This window comes from Electrona antarctica (assembly GCF_951216825.1).
Source record: "Electrona antarctica genome assembly, chromosome: 4".
Classification (NCBI taxonomy): domain Eukaryota; kingdom Metazoa; phylum Chordata; class Actinopteri; order Myctophiformes; family Myctophidae; genus Electrona; species Electrona antarctica.
Window position 1 is genome coordinate 56,622,615 of NC_136809.1, and position 27,705 is coordinate 56,650,319.

The 27,705-nt window shown below is 44.4% G+C and overlaps 1 protein-coding gene across 1 annotated transcript in view; it reads right to left on the reverse strand.

The window, feature by feature from the left end:
- The window catches only part of ctnna2 (catenin (cadherin-associated protein), alpha 2), a 782,371-nt gene that overhangs the window by 209,394 nt on the left and 545,272 nt on the right, over nt 1-27,705 (reverse strand). Inside the window, 1 exon segment of the mRNA XM_079499975.1 lies at nt 13,356-13,508. Within this exon segment, the coding sequence (XP_079356101.1) occupies nt 13,356-13,508 (153 nt within the window).

Sequence of the window (27,705 nt, forward strand, 5' to 3'; positions counted from 1 at the left end):
ATCTTAAGCTGGCGGTATATGAATTCAAAGTGATTTATACAGCATTTTACAAAGTCCATGTTGACAGTTCATACGACATGTCGTGTCGACCGTTGTTTATTTCTGTGATAGTGCCATGTGGTTGAATTAACCCATTTAGGCCTGACGTCGAAAGAAGCAAAGATTTGAGATAAAATGTTCACTCTGTAATAATATAATATTCAAAGATTTGAGGCACATTTTCACGATTTTTCAAAAATAGCAGATCTACAAGCTCATAGCGCGGCACTCGGTGCCGCGCTATGAGCTTGTAGATCTGCTATTTTTCAATAGCTGAAGTACATGCTTTAAAACACCAAAAGGGGTTCCCGCCCAAAATGTGACAAATAAACTTGCCTTTTTCCACCACTTTCTTTTGAGAAAACGCAGTCCGACACAAATAGGCTACCAGTAAATCCATGAACTTTCATATTTACGTGTTGTTTTATTCCACTTTCTTGTCATTCACATAAACATTTGATTATCCTTGTTAAACCTTCTCGGTGGTGTCAAAACGTTTTGTCCTTGATCTTAAGATCTACTTATGTTCACACAGCGGCCATTCCGTTACCGACATAATAGTAAACGGTATTGGAAAATGAAAATGCTCTCAGAGCATAATCATACTATAATCATCATCATCATCATCATCATCATACTATAATCATAGTATAATTCTGACAATGTCTGAATGTGTGTGTGTGTGTGTCTGTGTGTCAGAAACACTGCCGTATCTCCTCACTGCCTGCACCAATCACTCCACTTTTCACACAGACATTGACCATAATAATATGGAGGTCTTAACAAAGCCCTTTTTCCAATTTAACAAATTATAAATTAATAATGAATTTATTAGTGAATTAAAAATGCAAAAAACACACCCAGGGCACAGTACCCCATGCTGCCACAAATGGGGGGGGGGGGGGGGGGGGGGGGGTGCAATATCTCACAACGGGTAAGGGCTAGTGTATATAAGACAGTGGTTTTCAACCAGTGGTCCTTGAGGGGGGTTCCAGAGGTGGTCCCCATGCTAAATGACGGAGAGTTAGTAACCAAATGGACCCTTATTAGATCTTTGAACTCACAAGAGTCACATTATTGTTTAAACATCTGCACTACTTAAGTTAATTTACAAGAAGTCTATACACAATTAGAGAATGTAGAAGAATTGTTGTTTTGATCAACGCTTGCCTGTTATCTCCACTAATGGTACCGACATCAATACAGCATGGACATGTGTACAACTGTACATACCTGTATATTTAGTTTTGTTTTGGGTGATACATATTTAACATAATGTTTCAAACATTATGTTATACTTTAGCTATTCAAAAATAGCAGATCTACAAGCTCGGTGGCGCGCTACGAACTTGTAGGTCTGCTATTTTTGAAAAGTTGTGAAAATGTGGTGCAAATCTTTGAATATATATTTCAGAGCGAACATTTTTAACTAAAATATTTAGTTGTCCCTGGAACAACATATTTTGAGATGGGGATCCGTGGCCCAATAGAGATAATTCTGTGGGTCTGACATGAAAAAGGTTGAGCACAACTGACACAGAAACATGGGTTTTTCAGAAAACTATTAGGATTTAGAAGCCTTTTATTATCGACATCAGTCCAAAATGGGTTAACACATCTGAGAAGAAGAAGTTTCCAATTATGCCTATAATTGCCCTATAAGTGATACGCACAAAACTAGCAAACTTTTCAACATTACGTCATTGCTTTACTTGCTATATACCGTTAGATTTAAAACAGTGACCTTATCCTCTGGACAGGAGCAGAGAGTCGAGGGAGAACAGAGTCAGTCCAATGATTATGCATGAGTCAATACAGATCGGTTTGAACGTAACCAGTATAGGACCCGATTGGCCTTCAGGGCTTGGCGGCGCGAGACGAAACCTCACGGCCGTAAATACCTTTTTCTGGAAGCAACGCAGTGCAATAAGCACTACTGAATGCACTGGACTGGACTGGGCAGCGAGCGGAGCAATGGATGGATTGCTGCCCCCCACGGCTGGAGACAAGTCCATTTGTGATGACCCAGACCTTTAACACATTTAGACCTGAGGCCGGTGCTAAAAATAAATTAAAAAAACAGTTTTCTGAAAATCCTTATGGTTCTGTGTCAGTGGGGATCGACCTTTTTCAGTTCAAGGACCCCCAAAATTATCTTTATTTGGCCCCCCTATCTCAAAATATGTTGTTCCAGAAACAAATATATGAGTTGAAAACACGTTCACTGTGAAAGATGTGTGTGTATAGTTTATATGTATAGTTTAATTATATAGATATTCCACTGTTACGTTCTTCTTAGCTTACGCATGTTTCATGATAACTACTTTTTAATGTATATGTGATGTATTGCCATGCTTTTTGTTCTTGCTTAAAGTAAATCGCTCTGGATTAAGAGCGTCTGCTAAATGCCTAAATTGTAAGGAAATATATATTCAAAGATTTCCACACGTTCTCATGAATTTCCCCCCCCAAAAAAATAGCAGATCTGCAAGCTCGTAGCGCGGCACTCGGTGCCGCGCTACAAGCTTGTAGATCTGCTATTTCTCAACAGCTAAAGTATACAATAATAAGTGGCTAAAAGCTAAAAGCGACACTGACGCGCTCCCGTCCTGAACGGGTTAAGGCCACACTTATAATCCCCGCTCTGTTCTTTAAGAGTTATGGCCGGCCTCGGAGGAAATCTGGCTTCAGGAAAAACGTGCGCTAAGCTGCCTTCATAGGTGTATATATACCGTACTGACGGTGGAGATACATCACGCTAGGGCATTCACTTTTTACTAGTTGACTAGTTGCCTAGTTTACTAGTCGACTAGTTTACTAGTTCTTTAACTCATTCTGGACGGGAACCCCTTTTGGTGTTTTAACTAAGCATTATGTTATACTTTAGCTATTGAAAAATAGCAGATCTACAAGCCCATAGCGCGCCACCGAGTGGTGCGCTACGAGCTTGTAGGTCTGCTATTTTTTTGAAATAGTGAAAATGCGGCACAAATCTTTGAATATATATTCTTTCAGAAGACTTGGGTTAACTACCTAATATGTTTTTGGAAATAAAAATATTTGTACATTGGTGACATTAACTATAATCTACCTGTGGATTCACTAGTCAACTAGTACCAACAAGGTCTAGTCAACTAGTACCAACAAGGTCGACTAGTGGATTCACTAGTCAACTAGTACCAACAAGGTTGACTAGTGGATTCACTAGTCAACTAGTACCAACAAGGTCGACTATAGTGGATTCACTAGTCAACTAGTACCAACAAGGTCGACTAGTGGATTCACTAGTCAACTAGTACCAACAAGGTCGACTAGTGGATTCACTAGTCAACTATAGTACCAACAAGGTTGACTAGTGGATTCACTAGTCGACTAGTACAAACAAGGTTGACTAGTGGATTCACTAGTCAACTAAGGTCGACTAGTGGATTCACTAGTCAACTAAGGTCGACTAGTGGATTCACTAGTCAACTAGTACCAACAAGGTCGACTAGTGGATTCACTAGTCAACTAAGGTCGACTAGTGGATTCACTAGTCAACTAGTACCAACAAGGTCGACTAGTGGATTCACTAGTCGACTAGTACCAACAAGGTCGACTAGTGGATTCACTAGTCGACTAGTACCAACAAGGTCGACTTGTGGATTCACTAGTCGACTAGTACCAACAAGGTCGACTCGTGGATTCACTAGTCAACTAGTACCAACAAGGTCGACTAGTGGATTCACTAGTCGACTAGTACCAACAAGGTCGACTAGTGGATTCACTAGTCAACTAGTGGATTCACTAGTCAACTAGTACCAACAAGGTTGACTATGGATTCACTAGTCGACTAGTGGATTCACTAGTCAACTAGTGGATTCACTAGTCAACTAGTACCAACAAGGTTGACTATGGATTCACTAGTCGACTAGTGGATTCACTAGTCAACTAGTGGATTCACTAGTCAACTAGTACCAACAAGGTTGACTATGGATTCACTAGTCGACTAGTGGATTCACTAGTCAACTAGTGGATTTACTAGTCAACTAGTACCAACAAGGTCGACTATGGATTCACTAGTCGACTAGTAGATTCACTAGTCGACTAGTGGATTCACTAGTCGACTAGTACCAACAAGGTCGACTAGTGGATTCACTAGTCAACTAGTACCAACAAGGTCGACTAGTGGATTCACTAGTCAACTAGTACCAACAAGGTCGACTAGTGGATTCACTAGTCAACTAGTACCAACAAGGTCGACTATGGATTCACTAGTCGACTAGTTGAATAGTCAACTAGTTGCTTAATGCCCTACATCACGCCCCATGCACCTCCCTGATCCTTCCTGATCCTTCCTTCCTTCCTTCATTCTGTCCCACCTCTGCGGTACTATTCTCCCAAGTTATTTTTAGATCACCTCCAGGCCAAAAAAAGGAATTAGTCAGAAGGAGTCCATCATCACGTTGTCGCCTGCTCGCTTACAGTTATGTGGAGACGTGGCGTCGTATCTGTCTGTAGCGGACCCCCCCCCCCCCCACCACCCGGGGGACCTGAAGACAAACTATCCATCCATCCATCCATCCATCCATCCATCCATCCATCCATCCATCCATCCATCCAGCAGCTATAGCCCCTTTTAGTGTTTAAAGCACGACATTATGCTTTAGCTATTGAAAAATAGCAGATCTACAAGCTCATAGCGCGCCACTCAGTGGCGCGCTATGAGCTTGTAGACCTGCTATTTTTGAAAAGTTGTGAAAATGTGCAATGTTCAAATCTTTGAATATATATTCCAGAGCGAACATTTTTAACTATAATATTTGCTTCTGGGGGGGGGGGGGGGGGGGGGGGGGTCCCTGGAACCACATATTTTGAGATGGGGGTCCGTGGCCCAATAGAGATAATTCCTGTCTGTAGCGGACCCCCACCCCCCACCCGGGGGACCTGAAGACAAACCATCCATCCATCCATCCATCCATCCATCCATCCATCCATCCATCCATCCATCCATCCATCCATCCATCCATCCATCCATCCTTTCAGCAGCTATAGCTACAGTTGGGTGCCACCGATATTGTCCCTTATCATTTGACCCATTTAGGCCTGACCTCAAAATTTTAAAAAAATCCTCCAGTTTTCTGAAATAAATATTTTCACGATTTTTCAAAAATAGCAGACCTACAAGCTCGTAGCGCGCCACTCGGTGGCGCGCTATGAGCTTGTAGATCTGCTATTTTTCAATAGCCAAATTATAACAATGTTTAAAACACCAAAAGGGGTGTCCTTTTGCGCAGATCACGCAAACCTCAGCAAAAAGAAAAGGACAATATCGATGGCCTCCAACTGTATAGATATAGCTATCAGAATTCTCCTCTGCTCAGCAGTCACGAGGCGACAGTACATACTGGATTAACGGCGGTCTTAAGGGGGGGCGATGAGAGTGTGATGTAGGCAGATCTGATCGATAGTGCCACGTCGGGGACATATTAGAGTCAGTAAAGTCCCCCCGCATGTCAATCTGGGGGAATCCCACAACGGCATATATATATATATGTGACCAGGTCTAGCAAAATGGTCCTCATCTCGCCTATAATGAAAAGGCAGAACATCTAAAATAAACTTGATTTTTTTTGTGATTTTCGTTTTTTTTTTCATATTAATTAACACAGTTTGAATGTTGAAGGTTTTCATTCCAACAGATTATTGATTTGGGCAAATTAAATGTATACATTTATAAGTCAAAGTAGGCTAGCCAGCTCTAGGTGTTGAAATGTTGTGAACATTCAAAGGGGATTTTCTCAGCTTTGGGTAAAACGGCACAATCATTTTAAAATGGTCATATCTCCTTCAAATATTTTCCAATTTCATTGAATGATACATCATATGAAAGCTTACATTCTGTATGTATATATATATATATATATATATATAGCAGGCAGACTCGAGCATGTCTGAAATAAGTGTCAGAGCTGAAGTCGATGTATTTAAATATGAAATAAATGCTTAAACATGTAGCTATAGGTGTAATGTTAGAGTCCACAGAAGTGAACCTTTTCAAGCCCGTTTTCTCAACTCGCTGTTTCTCTGCAAGACATTACTCTATATAAGCCACAGCTCCCAAACTGGTGGGTCAAACTGAGCAACCAATATGTCAATTTGAAGCTATGATTCCCTGCTTTCATAGGACAAGAAAAAAACGAAAATTAAAAAAACTCCAATGGCAGTCCCTCAGTCAAATTTGGTCACATACGATATACACATACATATAAGTGCACATGTCGCGCAGGGAATAATCACGGACATATACCGTCTGAAAGAAAGCTAGGCTACAACACTGCAACTATCCATCCTTCCATCCTACAGGCAGGTTGAAGTTACATCATACATACAACTGCGCAAAAAGCATGGAATACGGATGTGTATATTACAGGAAATTCCCGTTAAACTTTCCAACAAACTCCGGTAAACTCCCAAATTGTACCATCACACCTGTATATTACTGTATATTAACTGTACATGCCTGCTAAACTTGAGGTTTAAGGGGCAAATCCAGTGCCCATAATTGCCCGTTAACTCATTTTCACGCAGTGACGTATAGTGTCGGCTATAGTTTGACTTCATGGCCGCTGAGCTAGCATCCCGTTGGCCGCGTGCGTCGTTAGCCGTTCGTATCATCAGCAGCAGCGCTCGCTGTCTTTAACTGTTGTTTTATAAAAGTAGTGTCGGATGGTTTGACTTCATGACGTTATCAGCTATAGCATCCCATGGCTGAGAGGTCGGCGAGAGGCAAAAAAGTGGCTGGTTGCCTAGAGACGAGGCAGCCAATGAGAATGGTAGCTTGCTTGTATACGGGCACTATACGGCAGCCAATGAGAGAGATAGCTTGCTTGTATACGGGCACTACGGCAGCCAATGAGAGAGATAGCTTGCTAGTATTGACTACAGCACTGCAACTGTCCGTCCGTCCGTCCGTCCGTCCGTCCGTCCGTCCGTCCGTCCGTCCGTCCTTCCATCCATATAAATGCCCCGTTTATCCAGTGTTGTTTTCGTCGACTAAAACTATGACGAAAAATGTTCGCCGACTACCTTTTTTCACTGACAGAAACGACATAAAAACGAAATAAAAACTAAGCCATGATGACTAAAACTATGACTAAATATACTGTTGATTTTGTCAACAAATACAAATTTGACTAAAATGTTAGGAAGGGACTAGTGGACAAGAGATCCAGTATAAGTCATTTTACACTTGGTTGCATGCTGAAGATAGTAGATCTACAAGCTCACAAAGCTATTTTCAGCAAGTGTAAGTCATTACGACGGCATCAAGGCCCACCAAAATACATTTTAGTCGACTACATCACCTGAAGATTTAGTCGACTAAAACTAAACTAACACTAAAGCGTTCCAGGTGACTAAAATGTGACTGAAACTAAATGAAGAGACTGACTCAAACAAAAATAGAAATTTGCTGCCAAAACCAACACTGCATGCATCCATCCGTCCATCTGTCCATCCATCCATCCATCCATCCATCCATCCATCCATCCATCCATCCGTCCGTCCGTCCGTCCGTCCGTCCGTCCGTCCGTCCGTCCGTCCGTCCGTCCATCCATCCATCCATCCATCCATCCATGATCCATCCAACAGCAGCCCCTAACTACCTGCTGTGCTGTTAGGTAGACGGACAGATTCTGATGTATGAGAAACAATACAGTGGCCGAAAAGAAGTGCCTATTCCTCCAATAAACCAGTAAATAAATGTGTAAATAAAATGCGTTTCGCCCCCCAAACTCTCTCTCCATGCATAATGCATCATGGCCGCCGTTATGGGCTATATGGGTGTGTGAGCCAACGCTAACACCGCACCGCATACTGATGTGCAATGTGGACAAATGATCCCTAATTAAAAATCCATTACCGGTGTCAGCATCTCACACATTATACAGGATCTAACACGCAGGTATACGCTATGTCTGTGTGTGTGTGTGTGTGTGCGTGTGCGTGTGCGTGTGCGTGTGCGTGTGCGTGTGTGTGTGTGCGTGTGCGTGTGTGTGTGTGGGGCACACGCGAGTGCGTGGGTGGACGTGTCGCGCATGCGTGTGCCTGCGTGGGTGGGTGTGTGTGTCGTGTGCGTGGCTGTTGTGTGTGGACGGGCGTGTGTGTGTGCCTGCGTGCGTGCGTGTGTATGTGTGAGAGGTGGTGAATCTAGGCCACGGTGTCAGATGAAGTGCAGTGTGTCCAACACCTTCGATACGTGCTATAGCTCTTTTCTCTGTCAGTTTCCACACCGCAACTATAATGAACTTTTTTCCAGCAGTCGGTTTAGAAGTTTATTCCATTCTGGGCGGGAACCCCTTTTGGTGTTTTAAAGCATTATGTTCTTTTAAGATTTTTTTTTAAGTTAAGTTTTTTTTTAAGTTAAGTTTTTTTAGCTATTGAAAAATAGCAGATCTACAAGCTCATAGCGCGGCACCGAGTGCCGCGCTATGAACTTGTAGGTCTGCTATTTTTGAAAAATCGTGAAAATGTGCCTGAAATCTTTTAATATATATATTGTTACAGAGCAAGTTTTTAACTAAAATCTTTGCTTCTGGAGGGTCCCTGCAACAACATATTTTCAGATGGGGGTCGGCGGCCAAATACATATAAATCTGGGGGTCCTTGACATGAAATATTGAGCACCACTGACATATAGAAACATGGGTTTTTTCAGAAAACTGTCATTTTTGTAGAATCGTTCCCAGGTCAAAATGGTTTAAAGCAGTGAAGAAGGCTTACCAGGACACTATAGTACAGCAGTGGTTTTTCAATCCTATTCCCATCGAGCTCCATTATTTATTCAGCATTTGAGCCACGTACGGAACCACCATTTGATGACATTTATAACCTCTCGGAGCCAAGACCTGTTGAATATGTTGTCGTCGCGGTTGGGATAATATTTTGTCCACAATTCCGTCCGTGCTGTATTGATGGTGCACCGCAGGAATTTGCTTAGAGGTGGTTCACTATTTCAATTTGTATTTGGGCAGCTTAATCCGTTCCGGGCGGGAACCGCTTTTGGTGTTAGCATTATTGTTATGCTTTAGCTGTTGAAAAATAGCAGATCTACAAGCTCATAGCGCGCCACCGAGTGGCGCGCTATGAGCTTGTAGGTCTGCTATTTTTTGAAAAATCGAAGAACGACTGACATAGAAACATAGCTTTTTCAGAAAACTGTCACGATGTAGAAGACATTTTTAGAATCTGATCTCAGGTCAAAACGGGTTAAGACAAAACGACTTCAAGTGCTCGCAAACAACACATTATGTAGTTTATCATTATTTGTTTTCCCTCTAAATGCTGAAATGGAAAATAAAGCAAAGGGGGAAACAGAGTTTATATATTACACTGCATCGCTACTGGGGCTACAGTGCTATGAAGATGAATTATCCACACTATACTAATATAACCAAATGGTCCATTTGGTTCCATTTGTTCTCTTGTTGAGAGTCAAACTAACCAGCGGGCACATAAAGGACACACGGTGAAGGATATCCTTATCGCAAATGCAATGATTTAGCATGCAACAACAAAACAAAACAAAATCACACTTGTGTGAAGCGAGGGGCATTCCTATCATCATACATCTTCCCATTCCGGCCAATGAGAATCTGTGTCCTCACCTTCGTCTTCAATGTTTGTGTTTACGCGATGTTTGCGTTTACACGATGTTTGTGTTCACACAAACACTCAAAGCTGGGCATGGGAGGGGCTAGCGCCCCTCAAGGAATCACACCCGTGTGAAGTGACATCACATACCACTTATTCTCCGTGGCCGTTAGTGTCAGCTGAGGTATAGCCTTGTTCTCCTCACTATAGTGCAATAGTCTGCATTGTTTGTGCCTTTATATTGCCTGCTATAGTCTGCTTATATTGCATCGTTTTGTTTTCATTTCTTCTAAAATGCCTGTTTGTTTTCATGTTTTAAATGGTTGTTTATATTGTATTGTTGACTTTGGTTGGCCTGCAGGTCCAACCAAAGTCCTCAAGTTTAGCGGGCATATACAGTTAATATACGGTAATACATCATCGCATTCCGGCTAATCACTTTTTTTTTTATCAAAATAAAATCATCACTATGGGGTACACACACACACGCGCACGCACACACAAAGCAAGGCATAGGAGAGGCTAGCACCCCTTAAAAAAAACAAAAAACACAGGTTATCAGGATTACCTGTGATTTGCAAGAAATGTAAGGACATAATCTACATACAATGCAATAATATACAAAATGCTAAAAAAAATTGCATAAAAAGGCGCACGCATGCTTCCACACACTAAGCATGTTTGATGAAGAGCTTAGACTGGAAATGTCACTTGTGGTGGTAATATTAATACGTTATGGGAGCATTTATTTTTGCTAGAGCGCAAGACAGAGACACAACTACATGGGGATTAAGATACTGACACAAGACAGAGACACAAGACAGAGACACAACTACATGGGGATTAAGATACTGACACAAGACAGAGACACAAGACAGAGACACAACTACATGGGGATTAAGATACTGACACAAGACAGAGACACAAGACAGAGACACAACTACATGGGGATTAAGATACTGACACAAGACAGAGACACAAGACAGAGACACAACTACATGGGGATTAAGATACTGACACAAGACAGAGACACAAGACAGAGACACAACTACATGGGGATTAAGATACTGACACAAGACAGAGACACAAGACAGAGACACAACTACATGGGGATTAAGATACTGACACAGACAGAGATACTGACAAGACAGAGACACAACTACATGGGGATTAAGATACTGACACAAGACAGAGACACAAGACAGAGACACAACTACATGGGGATTAAGATACTGACACAGACAGAGATACTGACAAGACAGAGACACAACTACATGGGGATTAAGATACTGACACAGACAGAGATACTGACAAGACAGAGACACAACTACATGGGGATTAAGATACTGACACAGCTGCCTCCTGGCATAATGTACAAGACAGAGACACAACTACATGGGGATTAAGATACTGACACAGCTGCCTCCTGGCATAATGTACAAGACAGAGACACAACTACATGGGGATTAAGATACTGACACAGCTGCCTCCTGGCATAATGTACAAGACAGAGACACAACTACATGGGGATTAAGATACTGACACAGCTGCCTCCTGGCATAATGTACAAGACAGAGACACAACTACATGGGGATTAAGATACTGACACAGCTGCCTCCTGGCATAATGTACAAGACAGAGACACAACTACATGGGGATTAAGATACTGACACAGCTGCCTCCTGGCATAATGTACAAGACAGAGACACAACTACATGGGGATTAAGATACTGACACAGCTGCCTCCTGGCATAATGTACAAGACAGAGACACAACTACATGGGGATTAAGATACTGACACAGCTGCCTCCTGGCATAATGTACAAGACAGAGACACAACTACATGGGGATTAAGATACTGACACAGCTGCCTCCTGGCATAATGTACAAGACAGAGACACAACTACATGGGGATTAAGATACTGACACAGCTGCCTCCTGGCATAATGTACAAGACAGAGACACAACTACATGGGGATTAAGATACTGACACAGCTGCCTCCTGGCATCATTTACAACAATTTTGATATAAAGTACTCTGCTATTTATATATTTTAAATAATTGTTGGAACAGTGTGTGTGTGTGTGTGCTGTGCACGCGTGAGTGTGTTGGTTTTAGATGTAGAGAGAGAGAGAGAAATTGTCTCCTTTATCATTGAAAAGACAGAACTCTCTATGCTAAAATGGAACTTAACAAGCGCCGACTGTGCGCGCACACGCACACACACACACACACACACACACACACACACACACACACGCACGCACACGCACACGCACACGCACACACAGCGTTAAACAGCTACAGCAGCATCTGAAGCAGCAAACACTGACCTAGTAACGTTTTGTGTTGTTCTGACCTCAACGTTGTTTGTGTGTTGTGTTGTGTTGTGTTGTGTTGTGCTGACCTCACACACACACCAACCCACACGGCCCACGCTTGGGGACCACTCTGACCCAATGAGGAAGACGCGTGCTGTGCAGTGTGGTGGTGGTGGTGGTGTGTAGCGCGTGTTCATTCTCGTCTGAATTCGTGCCGACTGGACTGACCTCCAACAGCTTGTCGGCGTGCTGTGTGTGTGCGTGTGTGCGTGCGTCTGTGTGTGTGTGTGTGTGTGTGCGTCTGTATGCGTGTGTGTGCGCGTGTGCGTGCGTCTGTGTGTGTGCGCGTGTGCGTGCGTCTGTGTGCGTCTGTATGCGTGCGTGCGTGTGTGCTTGTGCGTGTGCGTGTGCGTGTGCGTGTGTGTGTGTGTGTTTGTGCGTGTGCGTGTGTGTGCGTGTGTGCGTGTGTGCGTGTGCGTGTGTGTGTGTGTGAGAGTCATCTAAAACAACAGATGTTGTTTTGGTTGATGAAGAGTCCAGAGAAGTGTCTGATTTAGAGATAGCAGCACCTTTGACGACAGCCTAGAGGAAGCCTTTATGACCATATATGGTCATTAAATACCAACCACACCATGATGCCAGAGGCTGGGATCCTGGGCTAATAGGTGTTAGCCTGGGGTCCACCTATGCTTTCTATGGCATAGGCAGCTCCCGGCAGGATCCGCCGGGAGAATCTAGACGCAGCTGCGCGACATGAGACTAATTAATTAGAGCGACAGAGAGAGAGAGGAGTGTGTGTGTGTGCGTGTGTGTGTGTGTCAATTTAACAAAGGTGCAGACAATCAGAAATCAGCAGAGAGTGATCGACGTTTGCGCTACTGTATGCCGTATTGAAGTGGACTCGGACCCCAGACTTTTTTTTTCTCCCTGGAAAAAAAACGTGGGTTTCCGAGGCTATAAAGACTATTTGTCTTTATATTTGGCAGCCTAGGTCATACCCAACGAATGGTTGTTAGAGGGTTCCAACAACTTGGGATGCCCCAAAAAGGAGGCAAAAAGGCTGGCAAAGTATTGTGGTGTCTCTGCTATAATTTCCAGCCGCCACATATGGCGGAGATACTGTTACTTATACCCATACCCACTGAGTGACATGCCTGTTGTATCATGAAAACACTTGCCATCATTTTGTAAATGTAACTCAAATGCACCTATACTACTTGTGTCCTTGTATGCATCTCCTTTGTGTGGACATAAATAAATGGTTAAAATGTGTGCGTGCGTGCGTGCGTGCAAGTGCGTGCGTGCGAGTGCGAGTGCGAGTGCGAGTGCAAGTGCAAGTGCGTATGCGTGCGTGCACTGACCTCCACCAGCTTGTTGGCGTGCTCGCGGAACACCTGGGCGTACTCCTTCACTTCCTTCTCGTTGCCGCTCTTGGCCGCCTCGATGAGGACCAGCAGAGGGACGTTGGTCTCCAGGAAGGAGTCCGAGATGTGATCCATCACCGCCTTGCGCAGCTGTACGGAGAGGAGAGAGAGATGGTGGTTTAGAACATACCAAACAGTCAACTGTACGGAGAGGAGAGAGACATGGTGGTTTAGAACATATAAGTCTTACAGTCAACTGTACGGAGAGGAGGGAGACATGGTGGTTTAGAACATATAAGTCCTACAGTCAACTGTACGGAGAGGAGAGAGAGATGGTGGTTTAGAACATACCAAACAGTCAACTGTACAGAGAGGAGAGAGACATGGTGGTTTAGAACATATAAGTCCTACAGTCAACTGTACAGAGAGGAGAGAGACATGGTGGTTTAGAACATATAAGTCCTACAGTCAACTGTACGGAGAGGAGAGAGACACATGGTGGTTTAGAACATATAAGTCCTACAGTCAACTGTACAGAGAGGAGAGAGACATGGTGGTTTAGAACATATAAGTCCTACAGTCAACTGTACAGAGAGGAGAGAGACATGGTGGTTTAGAACATATAAGTCCTACAGTCAACTGTACAGAGAGGAGAGAGACATGGTGGTTTAGAACATATAAGTCCTACAGTCAACTGTACGGAGAGGAGAGAGAGATGGTGGTTTAGAACATATAAGTCCTACAGTCAACTGTACGGAGAGGAGAGAGACATGGTGGTTTAGAACATATAAGTCCTACAGTCAACTGTACGGAGAGGAGAGAGACATGGTGGTTTAGAACATATAAGTCCTACAGTCAACTGTACGGAGAGGAGAGAGACATGATGGTTTAGAACATATAAGTCTTACAGTCAACTGTACGGAGAGGAGAGAGAGATGGTGGTTTAGAACATATAAGTCCTACAGTCAACTGTACGGAGAGGAGAGAGACATGGTGGTTTAGAACATATAAGTCCTACAGTCAACTGTACGGAGAGGAGAGAGACATGGTGGTTTAGAACATATAAGTCCTACAGTCAACTGTACGGAGAGGAGAGAGACATGGTGGTTTAGAACATATAAGTCTTACAGTCAACTGTACGGAGAGGAGAGAGACATGGTGGTTTAGAACATATAAGTCTTACAGTCAACTGTACGGAGAGGAGAGAGACATGGTGGTTTAGAACATATAAGTCTTACAGTCAACTGTACGGAGAGGAGAGAGACATGGTGGTTTAGAACATATAAGTCTTACAGTCAACTGTACGGAGAGGAGAGAGACATGATGGTTTAGAACATATAAGTCCTACAGTCAGCTGTACGGAGAGGAGAGAGACATGGTGGTGGAAAACTAAGCTACGATGACTAAAAGTAAGACTAAATAATATTATATTGACAATTTCGTCAACAGATAAAAACTAGACAAAAATGTTAGGAAGGGACTAGTGGACAAGAGATCCAGTATAAATCATTCTACACTTGGTTGCATGCTGAACGCGACGCATTGTGAAATTGTAGATCGGCTATTTTTAGCAAGTGTAAAATCAGTCATTACGACGGCATCAAGGCCCGACAAAATACATGTTAGTCGACTAAATCACCTGTAGATTTAGTCGACTAAAACATTATGATATTTAGTCGACTAAAACTAGACGGACACTAAAACATCCCATGTGACCTAAAATATGACTAAAACTAAATGGGAGTTTCATTCCGAAGACTATGACTAAAACTAAAATAGAAATTTGCTGCCAAAAACAACACCGCTTCAATGTTTGTGTTTACGCAGACGCTCAAAGCTGGACATAGGAGGGGCTAGCGCCGCTCAAAAAACAGCTATATTTTTATGTTAGGCCGATATTTGATTAAATTGATCTGTGTGTTTAGCCGTTGTCCACCCACACACACACACACACACACCTCTGTCGTGTGGATTCCAGCGGTCCACAGCAGAAATGCCACATTGATTGAACGCTGTACTGTATCTGGGTCTCCATTCCACCTTGAACACACTTCACTTCACTTCACAGAGAAGATTGCGTGCACATCTCAATGCCTATGTTCAGGCCAGGTTCTGGATGTCAGGCATCGAGGCAAACATCAAGGAAGAGAGAGAACATCCGCACACCAGTTTGTAAAGGCTCCGAGACTTAGACTTTATTTGAAGGTTAACAGTTAAATGCAACGTTTCGACCCACTAGGTCTTCATCAGGCAAATATCACTTCAACCATCACTTCTTTCTGATCTCCTTATTATACGTGTCCTTAAAAAAGTAAAAAAATAAAACACTTTCTCTCTATACTCGGCCCTCATCTCCTTCAGTACCGTAACGGGTTTGACAGAACTGTTCGATTTTCCCGGGTAGATTGTGTTCTTTTCATGTTTTCTCGTTGAAAGGCAAAAAAAAAAAAACCTTCACACAAAGGAAGAAGAGATGCCACACTTGACGCAAGGACGTTAAAAATCCAATTTCTCAGAGTAATAAAGTCAAGTGCGCTTGCTTCTTCAGATCAGATCAGTGATCCTTCACTGGTACAGTATAGTCTCGCGTAGCCACACAACTATTCCACAATCTCTGAATGACTCCAGGAAGGATTGATATTTTACTCATGATCAGAGCTTCCGTTGCTCCACACTGTATGACGGAAGCATTTGTATTTGACTCATGATCAGAGCTTCCGTTGCTCCAGACTGTATGACGGAAGCATTTGTATTTGACTCATGATCAGAGCTTCCGTTGCTCCAGACTGTATGACGGAAGCATTTGTATTTGACTCATGATCAGAGCTTCCGTTGCTCCAGACTGTATGACGGAAGCATTTGTATTTTACTCATGATCAGAGCTTCCGTTGCTCCAGACCGTATGACGGAAGCATTTGTATTTGACTCATGATCAGAGCATCCGTTGCTCCACACTGTATGACGGAAGCATTTGTATTTGACTCATGATCAGAGCTTCCGTTGCTCCAGACTGTATGACGGAAGCATTTTTATTTGACTCATGATCAGAGCTTCCGTTGCTCCAGACTGTATGACGGAAGCATTTGTATTTTACTCATGATCAGAGCTTCCGTTGCTCCAGACCGTATGACGGAAGCATTTGTATTTTACTCATGATCAGAGCTTCCGTTGCTCCAGACCGTATGACGGAAGCATTTTTATTTTACTCATGATCAGAGCTTCCGTTGCTCCAGACTGTATGACGGAAACATTTATATTTGACTCATGATCAGAGCTTCCGTTGCTCCAGACCGTATAGTCATGTATTATATGAACCCTCATAGGACACCATGTTTTATCATTATTTCCCTCCACTCTGGGCTGCCAGTTAAGGTTTCTATCGTCTGGAGGGTAGTTTGGTCCACCTGACAGACCGACATGATTTTTATTTATGGGTCAGAAGTATTGTACTCTCTGTAAGTATACTTGTTACAGCTAGTATTATGTGTTTTTAGATATGTTTGTACTTCAAAGTGTCTGTGCTGTCACAGAAACTGCTCTCACTTCCTTCCTGGACTATACCAAGGTTAATTAAACAAGGTTAGGAAGCGAAGACCGTACAGTGGACTCCATGTTGCTCCCTGGAAGGAAAGAAACATGCACAATGGGCTACAGCCAACACTTCCGCGTTCAGCTTCCTTGGTCTCAACTGCGCATGTTTCTTTCCTTCCAGGGAGCAACATGGAGTCTTCGCTTCCTAACCTTTATTTAATTAACCTTGGACTATACATGTTGTCTCAGTAAGACAGCCCTCCCCCCTCTCTCCACAAGGCGGGGTGAGTGCAGCAAAGCATTGTGGTCATTGTAGTAATCCAGCAATCCAGTCAAACACACAGACTTCATTATTTTGTTGTCTGTTACTACAAATACTATTTATAACATTGAGCGACTGGCGTTTCCTCCAGCGGTGAAATGTCCCTTTAATGCTAACACGAGACCTGTTCTGCAGAGTTGAAGGTTCAGCCCCAAAGCTCACGTTGCTCTTATTATAGCGACTAATAGCATATATTATTACATGGCATGTTGGGGATACAGGAGACAAGAGCAAAGTGTTACACCAGAGACAGAAGCTTAATAGCTAGTAGTTTACAATCCGCTCGGCAACGCATCGCTTCCCCCCCCGAGGCCTTTTATTGGGGCAGCCTCTGTGACTTAATATATTTGTTTATGGAGTCGTTTCCTTGAGCAAAATGGCAAAAAGGGACGACTGGGACTTCATCCCAGACAGCGTCTATAAATGCATGGACGTCAACGTTTTGCTATTCACAGAAATATCAAATGAAGAAAGAGACTAGAGGGAATAGTAGAGAGATGACAACGGACAGGTGCTTTATCTCACGCCGTTAGAGAGAGAGAGGGGAGGTTGGTCACATGAGACCGGCCATGCTAAATCTGACAAATGGAGATAGTGAGCGCATGTGGATGCTATCCCCGCGTCGGGCCTTGTTGTTCTAAAAGGGTTTTACGTGTTCTAAAGGGTTTTAAACGGTATGTTCTAAAGGGTTTTACATGTTCTAAAGGGTTGTACATGTTCTAAAGGGTTTTACATGTTCTAAAGGGTTTTATACGCTATGTTCTAAAGGGTTTTACATGTTCTAAAGGGTTTTACATGTTCTAAAGGGTCGTATTCGCTATGTTCTAAAGGGTTTTACATGTTCTAAAGGGTTGTACATGTTCTAAAGGGTTTTATACGCTATGTTCTAAAGGGTTTTACATGTTCTAAAGGGTTTTACATGTTCTAAAGGGTTTTATACGCTATGTTCTAAAGGGTTTTACATGTTCTAAGGGGTTTTATACGCTATGTTCTAAAGGGTTTTACATGTTCTAAAGGGTTTTATACGGTATGTTCTAGAGGGGTTTACATGTTCTAAAGGGTTTTACATGTTCTAAAGGGCTGTACATGTTCTAAAGGGTTTTACATGTTCTAAAGGGCTGTACATGTTCTAAAGGGTTTTACATGTTCTAAAGGGTTTTACATTATACACGCACACAACCACTGGTGGAATAAAACCGTTCTTAAGTACAATAGGCTATACTTAAGTAAATGTACTTGTTGTGTTTGTGTACTGTAAAAACCCTTTGAACAGGCAAAATGTAACACCCTTTGAACATGTGTTTTTGTTAGACATACCTACCAACAGTCAGACACCCTGGCCAAACCTAACCCTAACCTCACAGGGAGCCGCGGGTGATGTTTAACCCGCCACACATGCCGGGAGCCACGGGTGATTTGTAACCCGCAGAACCGATTCGTTTTAACCCGCCACGTCAGGAGCCCGTCAGGAGCCAACAGTGGTTTTTTTGGGAGGCTTCCTTTGGTTAAACATAGCATTTGTTAGACATAAGGTTGGTGAGGAGTGCGTTAAGACGACCGGATTAAGGTTGGTGAGGGGGGCGTTAAGACGACCGGATTAAGGTTGGTGAGGGGTGCGTTAAAACGGCCGGATTAATGTTGGTGAGGGGTGTGTTAAGACGACCGGATTAAGGTTGGTGAGGGGTGTGTTAAGACGACCGGATTAAGGTTGGTGAGGGGTGCGTTAAGACGGCCGGATTAATGTTGGTGAGGGGTGCGTTAAAACGACCGGATTGAGGTTGGTGAGGGGTGTGTTAAAACGGCCGGATTGAGGTTGGTGAGGGGTGCGTTAAGACGACCGGATTAAGGTTGGTGAGGGGTGCGTTAAAACGACCGGATTAAGGTTGGTGAGGGGTGCGTTAAAACGACCGGATTAAGGTTGGTGAGGGGTGTGTTAAAACGACCGGATTAAGGTTGGTGAGGGGTGTGTTAAGACGACCGGATTAAGGTTGGTGAGGGGTGCGTTAAAACGACCGGATTAAGGTTGGTGAGGGGTGCGTTAAGACGACCGGATTAAGGTTGGTGAGGGGTGCGTTAACACGGCCGGATTAAGGTTGGTGAGGGGTGTGTTAAGACGACCGGATTAAGGTTGGTGAGGGGTGCGTTAAAACGACCGGATTAAGGTTGGTGAGGGGTGCGTTAAAACGACCGGATTAAGGTTGGTGAGGGGTGTGTTAAAACGACCGGATTAAGGTTGGTGAGGGGTGTGTTAAGACGACCGGATTAAGGTTGGTGAGGGGTGCGTTAAAACGACCGGATTAAGGTTGGTGAGGGGTGCGTTAAGACGACCGGATTAAGGTTGGTGAGGGGTGCGTTAAGACGACCGGATTAAGGTTGGTGAGGGGTGCGTTAAAACGGCCGGATTGAGGTTGGTGAGGGGTGCGTTAAAACGGCCGGATTAAGGTTGGTGAGGGGTGCGTTAAAACGACCGGATTAAGGTTGGTGAGGGGTGCGTTAAAACGACCGGATTAGGGTTGGTGAGGGGTGCTTTAAAACGACCGGATTAAGGTTGGTGAGGGGTGCGTTAAGGGGTGCGTTAAGACGACCGGATTAAGGTTGGTGAGGGGTGCGTTAGGACGGCCGGATTAAGGTTGGTGAGGGGTGCGTTAAAACAGCCGGATTAAGGTTGGTGAGGGGTGCGTTAAAACGACCGGATTAAGGTTGGTGAGGGGTGCGTTAAAACGACCGGATTAAGGTTGGTGAGGGGTGCTTTAAGACAACCGGATTAATGTTGGTGAGGGGTGCATTAAAATGACTGTAGGACTGTTAGTATGTTCTAAAACGGTTAATCCCAATACTTGATTCTGATTGGCTGCTTACCGTCGGGGTGCATACTTAGTTTAGACTAGTCATTGGTTAGACATGGGTTAAGGTTAGGTTGGGGTGCATAGTGCATAGTCTTTTGGAGGTTAGGTTTAGGGTGAGGGTTTGAGTTAGGTTGTAGTTGTAGGACTAATGACTGGTCTAACCAATGACTAGTCTAAACTAAGTACTGCACCCCTTACCGTCACGTGACCAGGCCTGGAATTTCATCCTTTTAGGGGCAAGGCCACTTGGCCTTTAGTGTGGTCAACTTTTTGAGGGCACAAGGCCAAGTGCCAGGGCATGAAGGCCATCAATTAAAACAATGATTTTAAGTCCCCGGTCATCATTATTTTAGCTTAAAGGTTAAGGATGATTACATTTTTTTTAATTTAAAGGCGAACATTGGTTCAGAATAGTTCTTCTTAAATAGGCTACATTCATTTTTATAGCCCTATGTTTCTGTTCTGCCTTGTTTGTTTTTCTTCTGCTATAGTCACAACTGTGTGATATGTTCCTTGTTTTTAATTTTCTTCTATTGTTTATACTGTGTAAATTGTTCAGCACCTTCTAACTTTGTTTCAAAAGGTGCTTTATAAATAACATTTACTTAATTACTTACATAACTTTTGAATGAGGGCTTGGTTTAGAAAAGCCTATATTTTGTGCTAAAGTAATATATTGAATAACATATAAATGTAGATTTTAAGGCTAGACTGGCATATGGCATTGTGGGGCTGCAGGACTGAGGACTCTGGAGATAAGTCAAGTCAAGTGTAAAAAGCATTTTGTACAATTGTGTGCTTATGAACATTTACCACGTTATGTCCGCATTGATACAGAAATGAATGATTATTAAGCGAGCGACGCGTGTACAGTGAGCGCGCTCTGGTGCTTGGCTACTAGCGTTTGGCTAGCGATATTAGCCGTGTAGTGGCCAGCGTTGGCTGTTTAAACAATTTACTCTGTCAACTAACGTAGCAGACGATAGCGTGGTAAATGGTGGAGGAGTCCTGCAGTCTATGCTGTTGCGTGGTGTTGTTTTGTGAGTTTATATGTCCATGAAGACGAGTCACGTTGGTCTTAACACACGGGCTCTGTGTGATAATAATCCTGAAGCGCTGAGTGTCAGTGTGAGTGAGAGCTGTCAGTGCGTGTATGCGTGCATGGAGCGGAGGAGGAGGAGGGAGGAGGCAAAGTAACGCAAAATAATCAAACCACTTGGCAAATGGCAACACAACTACAATAGCCTACAGACAATACAAGTCTGCGCGAGACGTTTGGGGACAAACGGTAAAATGAACTGCTGTGGGCGCCGGTCGGGGCACATGGGCACCGCGGCCACTGTGGCCGTCTGGGCATATACTTTTTCGAGGGGCACAAGGCCAAAGAGAGGGGCAACGACGGCCATGGCCGCCGTGGCCGCCGTGAAATTCCTGCCCTGCACGTGACCGTTGTAAATTTCACCGATATTTCACACCTTCCATCACTTTGTATCATCCTGCAGCCTGGGGAAGGGGAGCACTTGATTGCCTTACACACGCTGGCCGTGCGGGCGTGTAAGCACCGCCCCGCACTCATATGACTGTGAATGTGTGGCTCCAGGCAGCCCCGTAAAGACATCAAGTGCTATTCTCCCGTCACATAGTCTACTTGCTGAGCAAAACAAAAATACAAAAAATCGTGGCACTCGCTCTTTAATCAAAGCGCTTTACAATGTTCCATTCATTCATACATTGGGAGGTGAAGCGGCGGACAGTCGACGCCAGCGTCCTCACTTCCCACATTCACGCACCAACGGTGGCGACCACTGGAGGCAAGGTGGGGTTCAGTGTCTTGCCCAAGGACACTTTGACATGTGGACAGGGGGAGGAGCCGCCCGGGATTCGAACCGCCGACCCAGGGGGGTCATTGGACAACCTGCTCTACCTCCTGAGCCACAGCCGCCTCAAATACTTGACTGCATACCCTGTACCGTTTGCATTTTTATATTGTCTAATAACATAATCAATCTTTCACTGAGCTGCTGTCGTTGGCACGCCAACTCTTCACCTCACCTCAGTGTTAGACGTGGATTTGATTGGGTCACAAAAACAGCTGTGAAAGAGAGACATTTTAACCATCGGTGCTTTCGTGCGTGAGCGTGCGTGTGAAGTATCACTTTCTTATCTGAAAGGAGGAACGATTAGAGTCTTAAAATACATATTGATAAAGTGCAGGATGACAGGAAGACAGTGATGATAATTGCTCGATGTAACACGAGTCATTCATTTTGCAGCTTGTTATTAAGAAGCGCGGTGGTCTGCTGGAGGTGTGTGTGCGCGTGTGTGTGTGTGTGTGTGAGCGTGCGTGCGTGCGTGCGTGCGTGCGTGCGTGCGTGCGTGCGTGCGTGCGTGCGTGCGTGCGTTATTAAGAAGTGCGGTGGTCTGCTAGAGGTGTGTCCGCACATAAACTTTTCATGGCATTAGAGGCGTGTGTGTGTGTGTGTGTGTGTGTGTGTGTGTGTGTGTGTGTGTGTGTGTGTGTGTGTGTGTGTGTGTGTGTGTGTGTGTGTGTGTGTGTGTGTGTGTGTGCCCGTCAAGGAATGAATGAGCATGTTTTCTGTCTGAAGACAGGGATCGACAACTTTAAACATGACTGCAAAGTTCTATTCTGTTTCCTTAGATTTACGTGATGCATTCGGCACATTGCCTCATAATGTTATGATTTATGCTCTCAGTGAAATCCAGCTGCCACAACTGTACATAGATATAGTGACGAATGTCTATGAAAAATCCTACATTCAGGTTACATGTGGGAATACTCTGACTGATCCAATCAAGCTTGGTATAGGTATTAAAACAGGGTGTCCCTGGAGTGCGGTGAATTTTATCCTTGCAATGAATCACTGGCTCAAATGGATGCGCCAGTGTGTACCTGACGGAATAAGATCACCAAACCCAGTCCAGGCGTACGCCGATGATGTGCAAATTGCGTCACATCAAGAGAACGTAATTCTAGCTATGCTCTCCCGTACTACTAGGAGTTTCTGCTGTGGTCCAGGTTGGAGGCTAAACAAACCAAATGTGCTGCGTTTTATGAAAGGCGCAGCGGTGGTAATCGGTGGTACAAATCTAAAACCGACAAGCCCCCATCCTTCTCACTAATGCAAAAACCCATCAGAGTGTATTCAAGACATGGAACTTATCAATACCTGGGGCATAAATGTAATGTTGCAGGTGACTGGGAAGAGCAAGTCAGAGAACTGTATGATGACTATCAGACTGGACTTGATCGACTCCTCCCCCCTCCCTATCCGAATGAAATTGCAGGCAATCAGAGAATTGGCACTCGCCAAAATTCAACATCTATTCTCGAATATCCATTTGCCACAGAACACCCTTACAGAACTGAATAACAAGGCAGTGCGCTTGGTGAGGGGCTGGTTCTGTCTCAATACTCACTCCACCCGTGCCATACTGTTTCAGCCCATCAGAGATGGTGGTCTGGGTGTACCGAATATTGAATGGGTTTACACCGCCACCAGAACCAGTCACCTTATAAATATGCTCAACAGCGACGACCCCACGGTCAGGGAAATGGCTCGCGAGTCACTCATTCAACACATGCAGCGACGTAAAGTACCACCCGCGCTGGAGAATGAGACGCAGTTCCTTGGATTCAAGACTAAGGCGAATGGTAAATTGGACATTAAAGCCGCTGGATTCGGTGTGCGGTCCGACTGGATGGATCTTAATGATCTATGCCAGCGATCAGGATTACAGTTAAAGTGGGTGGCGCCTGATTCAACAACTCATGTGCTCAACAACAGCATCATCGTAGATCCGCGTGTCCATGCATGTGCGACCTACGAGCAGGACGGTACGCACCATGAACTGTCAATCAAATCCGCGACCGCAAGAGCCACCATTCTACGAATGAAGCGATCAGAAAGTGCACAACACTGGACCAGTCTGAGGCTGCAGGGAAAACTGGCTCTTCTTCCCTTTGCAAACCACTCATTATCACACTCTGTACTGTCAAATAACACCATAGGTGAGGACATTCTTATTTTCACTATTAAAGCCCGTTTACAGGTGTTGCCGACCAAGTTCAACTTGGCAACCTGGTACCCATCAGCACATGACCCACACTGCATCCTACATCCAGTACCACATGACAAAGAAACAGTCGCACACATCTTAAATGGTTGCAGCCACTATAAAGGACTGTACATTGCCAGACATGACCGTCTGGTGGACCTGGTCTCAGACAAGATCAGAGGAGTACAGGACAGGACAACAAGAATGTATAAACACAGCACTGTAAAAATAGACTGGTTTGATCACAATGACACACATGTCAATTCACTACAAGATATTCCAAATACCCCAGATATTGTGTTCATCAATGAAATTAGAAAAACTGTCACTATATTTGAAATAGGCAGCCCATTTGATTTGTATATGGACACTTGTTTTACATCCAAACTTATGAAATATCAGCTTCTGGTGGAACGTATTATGGCCTTGGGATATAACTGTCAACTTATTGTCCTTGTATTTGGAAGTCTGGGCCATGTCCATAAACTTGTGCTCAGGGGTCTGCAATTGGGTGGATTGCAGAAGACAAATGCAAAAAAGCTGGCTAAATACTGTTCTGTCTCAGCTATTATGGGCAGTCTGTCTATCTGGAGAAGGCGTTGTTTCATTTATCCCTAGGTGGCTTAAAAAAGAAAAGAAAAATCCTGTCTAGTAGTGTCAAGTAATAGTATGTCATCAATGTGCTATATATATTTGTTTTGCTTCTTTTCCCTCTGTGTGCTAAGCATGTGCAGCAGTTATATCTGGTTAGACCATATAATGTAACCCAATTCTGATCAGTGTTTGGGTCTATTGTATTGCGCCTCTTGTGCAGATCCAAATAAAATAATTCAAATGTGTGTGTGTGTGTGTGTGTGTGTACGGACGGTTGTAATGCACGTAACTCGAGAACCGTTTGCCCCATCGACTTCACATTCGACACACACGTTCCACACCCCCGCAGGGAGTGCAGTGCCCGGTATCGAGTCGGTCGGACCCACAGTTGTCCAGAACCACCCCAAAAGACTCCGGTCAGGCTCTGCCAGTGCAGGGCCTAATGAGCCTCACCTGTGCAATTTCCAGCCTCTGCCTCAGCCAATTGATTGCCATGGCAACCCCCACACCGGCAAATTGATTACTTAACTGCTCCACGTTTCACAGTCAGTTTGCACTCTTCACACACAGGCAGACAGACAACGGGTATTATTAGGTTCCCAAGATGCTTCGTTCTGAAGTAGGCCGGCGGCCGACGGGCATGTACGGGTCTAGTGGAAATACTAATTCTGGACTGTTACAAGTAAAAGTGCAGAATTCAAAATGTACGTAAAGTACCAAAAGTAGAAATACGCATTGTGCAGATAGGTATAGGGCTGAAGTGGTTAATGCATGTTTTGTAATAATCAAACTCTACAAAGCATGTTTTCAAATAAATAGTAGTGCAGTAAAAGTACAATATTTGGATCCGAGATGTATCACTACACTAGCCTACTTAAAGGACCACTTCACCATTTTCAACCTATCTTCATATAATTGGTCCTCACTAATGTTCATGATAAAATGGCACCATTTTTTTCTACTGTGTCTCATAGGATAGCTGTGGGAAGTTCAGAAACCAGTCTGTGTATGTGGGCAGTTCAGAAACCAGTCTGTGTCTCATAGGAGGGCTGTGGGCAGTTCAGAAACCAGTCTGTCTCATAGGATGGCTGTAGGCAGTTCAGAAACCAGTCTGTCTCATATGATGGCTGTGGGCAGTTCAGAAACCAGTCTGTGTCTCATAGGAGGGCTGTGGGCAGTTCAGAAACCAGTCTGTGTCTCAAAGGAGGGCTGTGGGCAGTTCATAAACCAGTCTGTCTCATGGGAGGGCTGTGGGCAGTTCAGAAATCAGTCTGTGTCTCATAGGAGGGCTGTGGGCAGTTCAGAAACCAGTCTGTGTCTCATAGGAGGGCTGTGAGCAGTGCAGAAACCAGTCTGTGTCTCATAGGATGGCTGTGGGCAGTGCAGAAACCAGTCTGTGTCTGGGCTTTGGGCAGTTCAGAAACCAGTATATGTCTCATATGAGGGCGGTGGGCAGTTCAGAAACCAGTCTGTGTCTCATAGGAGGGCTGTGGGCAGTTCAGAAACCAGTCTGTGTCTCATAGGAGGGCTGTGGGCAGTTCAGAAACCAGTCTGTGTCTCATAGGAGGGCTGTGGGCAGTTCAGAAGCCAGTCTGTGTCTCATAGGAGGGCTGTGGGCAGTTCAGAAACCAGTCTGTGTCTCATAGGAGGGCTGTGGGCAGTTCAGAAACCCGTCCACCAGTGTCATCATCGATGGGGAATCCAAGCTAATAGAAACTGCAGGCTTTCTAGTCCTGAAAAGTTGCAATGCAAAACTGGAATCGTTCTCATGATAATACAAATGTAAATAATAAATATATATTTTAAAAATTGTTTAAAAACATTCTGTCGAACGATGATGTCACTGGTGGACGGGCTACTGAACCCACAGCCCTCCTATGAGACACAGACTGGTTTCTGAACTGCCCACAGCCCTCCTATGAGACACAGACTGGTTTCTGCACTGCCCACAGCCCTCCTATGAGACACAGACTGGTTTCTGCACTGCCCACAGCCCTCCTATGAGACACAGACTGGTTTCTGAACTGCCCACAGCCCTCCTATGAGACACAGACTGGTTTCTGAACTGCCCACAGCCCTCCTATGAGACACAGACTGGTTTCTGAACTGCCCACAGCCCTCCTATGAGACACAGACTGGTTTCTGAACTGCCCACAGCCCTCCTATGAGACACAGACTGGTTTCTGAACTGCCCACAGCCCTCCTATGTGAAGAGATGTTGAAAAGTGGTGAAGTGGTGCTTTAAGTAGATGTATACATAGTAATGTAGTAGCTTTAGTTTACACCATGCACTGATGTTGTTCAGTGGGCCATGCACACACACACACACACACACACACACACACACACACACACACACACACACACACACACACACACACACACACACACACACACACACACACACACACTCGAGTGGAGCAATGACACACACGGGTGACTTATTCCCCCGAGCGAGCTAGCGAGCCTCAGCCTTGCCCCATCAGCATTCCACAGTGCCCACGCACACACACGCACGCGGGCACGCGCACACGCACACGCACACACACAGAGATCCATCAAACAATCTTTCAGATTGTTTGCCGCCACCCCCCACAACCCCACCCTACCCCCCCGACAATCTAACACTCCCTAGCTGTGTATGTCACACACACACACACACACACACACACACACACACACACACACACACACACACACACACACACACACACACACACACACACACACACACACACACACACACACACACACACACACCAAAAGGAAACCAACGGTCGAATCAGCTGAGGAAACCGCATATACGCCACCAGTGGTGCAGGTCAAAGAACTCACATATTTCACTTAACCATATAGGACTCGGACCAGATTCTACAAAATGTCTTGTAAATCATGGCAGTTTTCTGTAAAACCTATGTTTCTATGTCAGTGGTTCTCAGACTATTTCATGTCAAGGACCCAAAGAACTATATGTAAT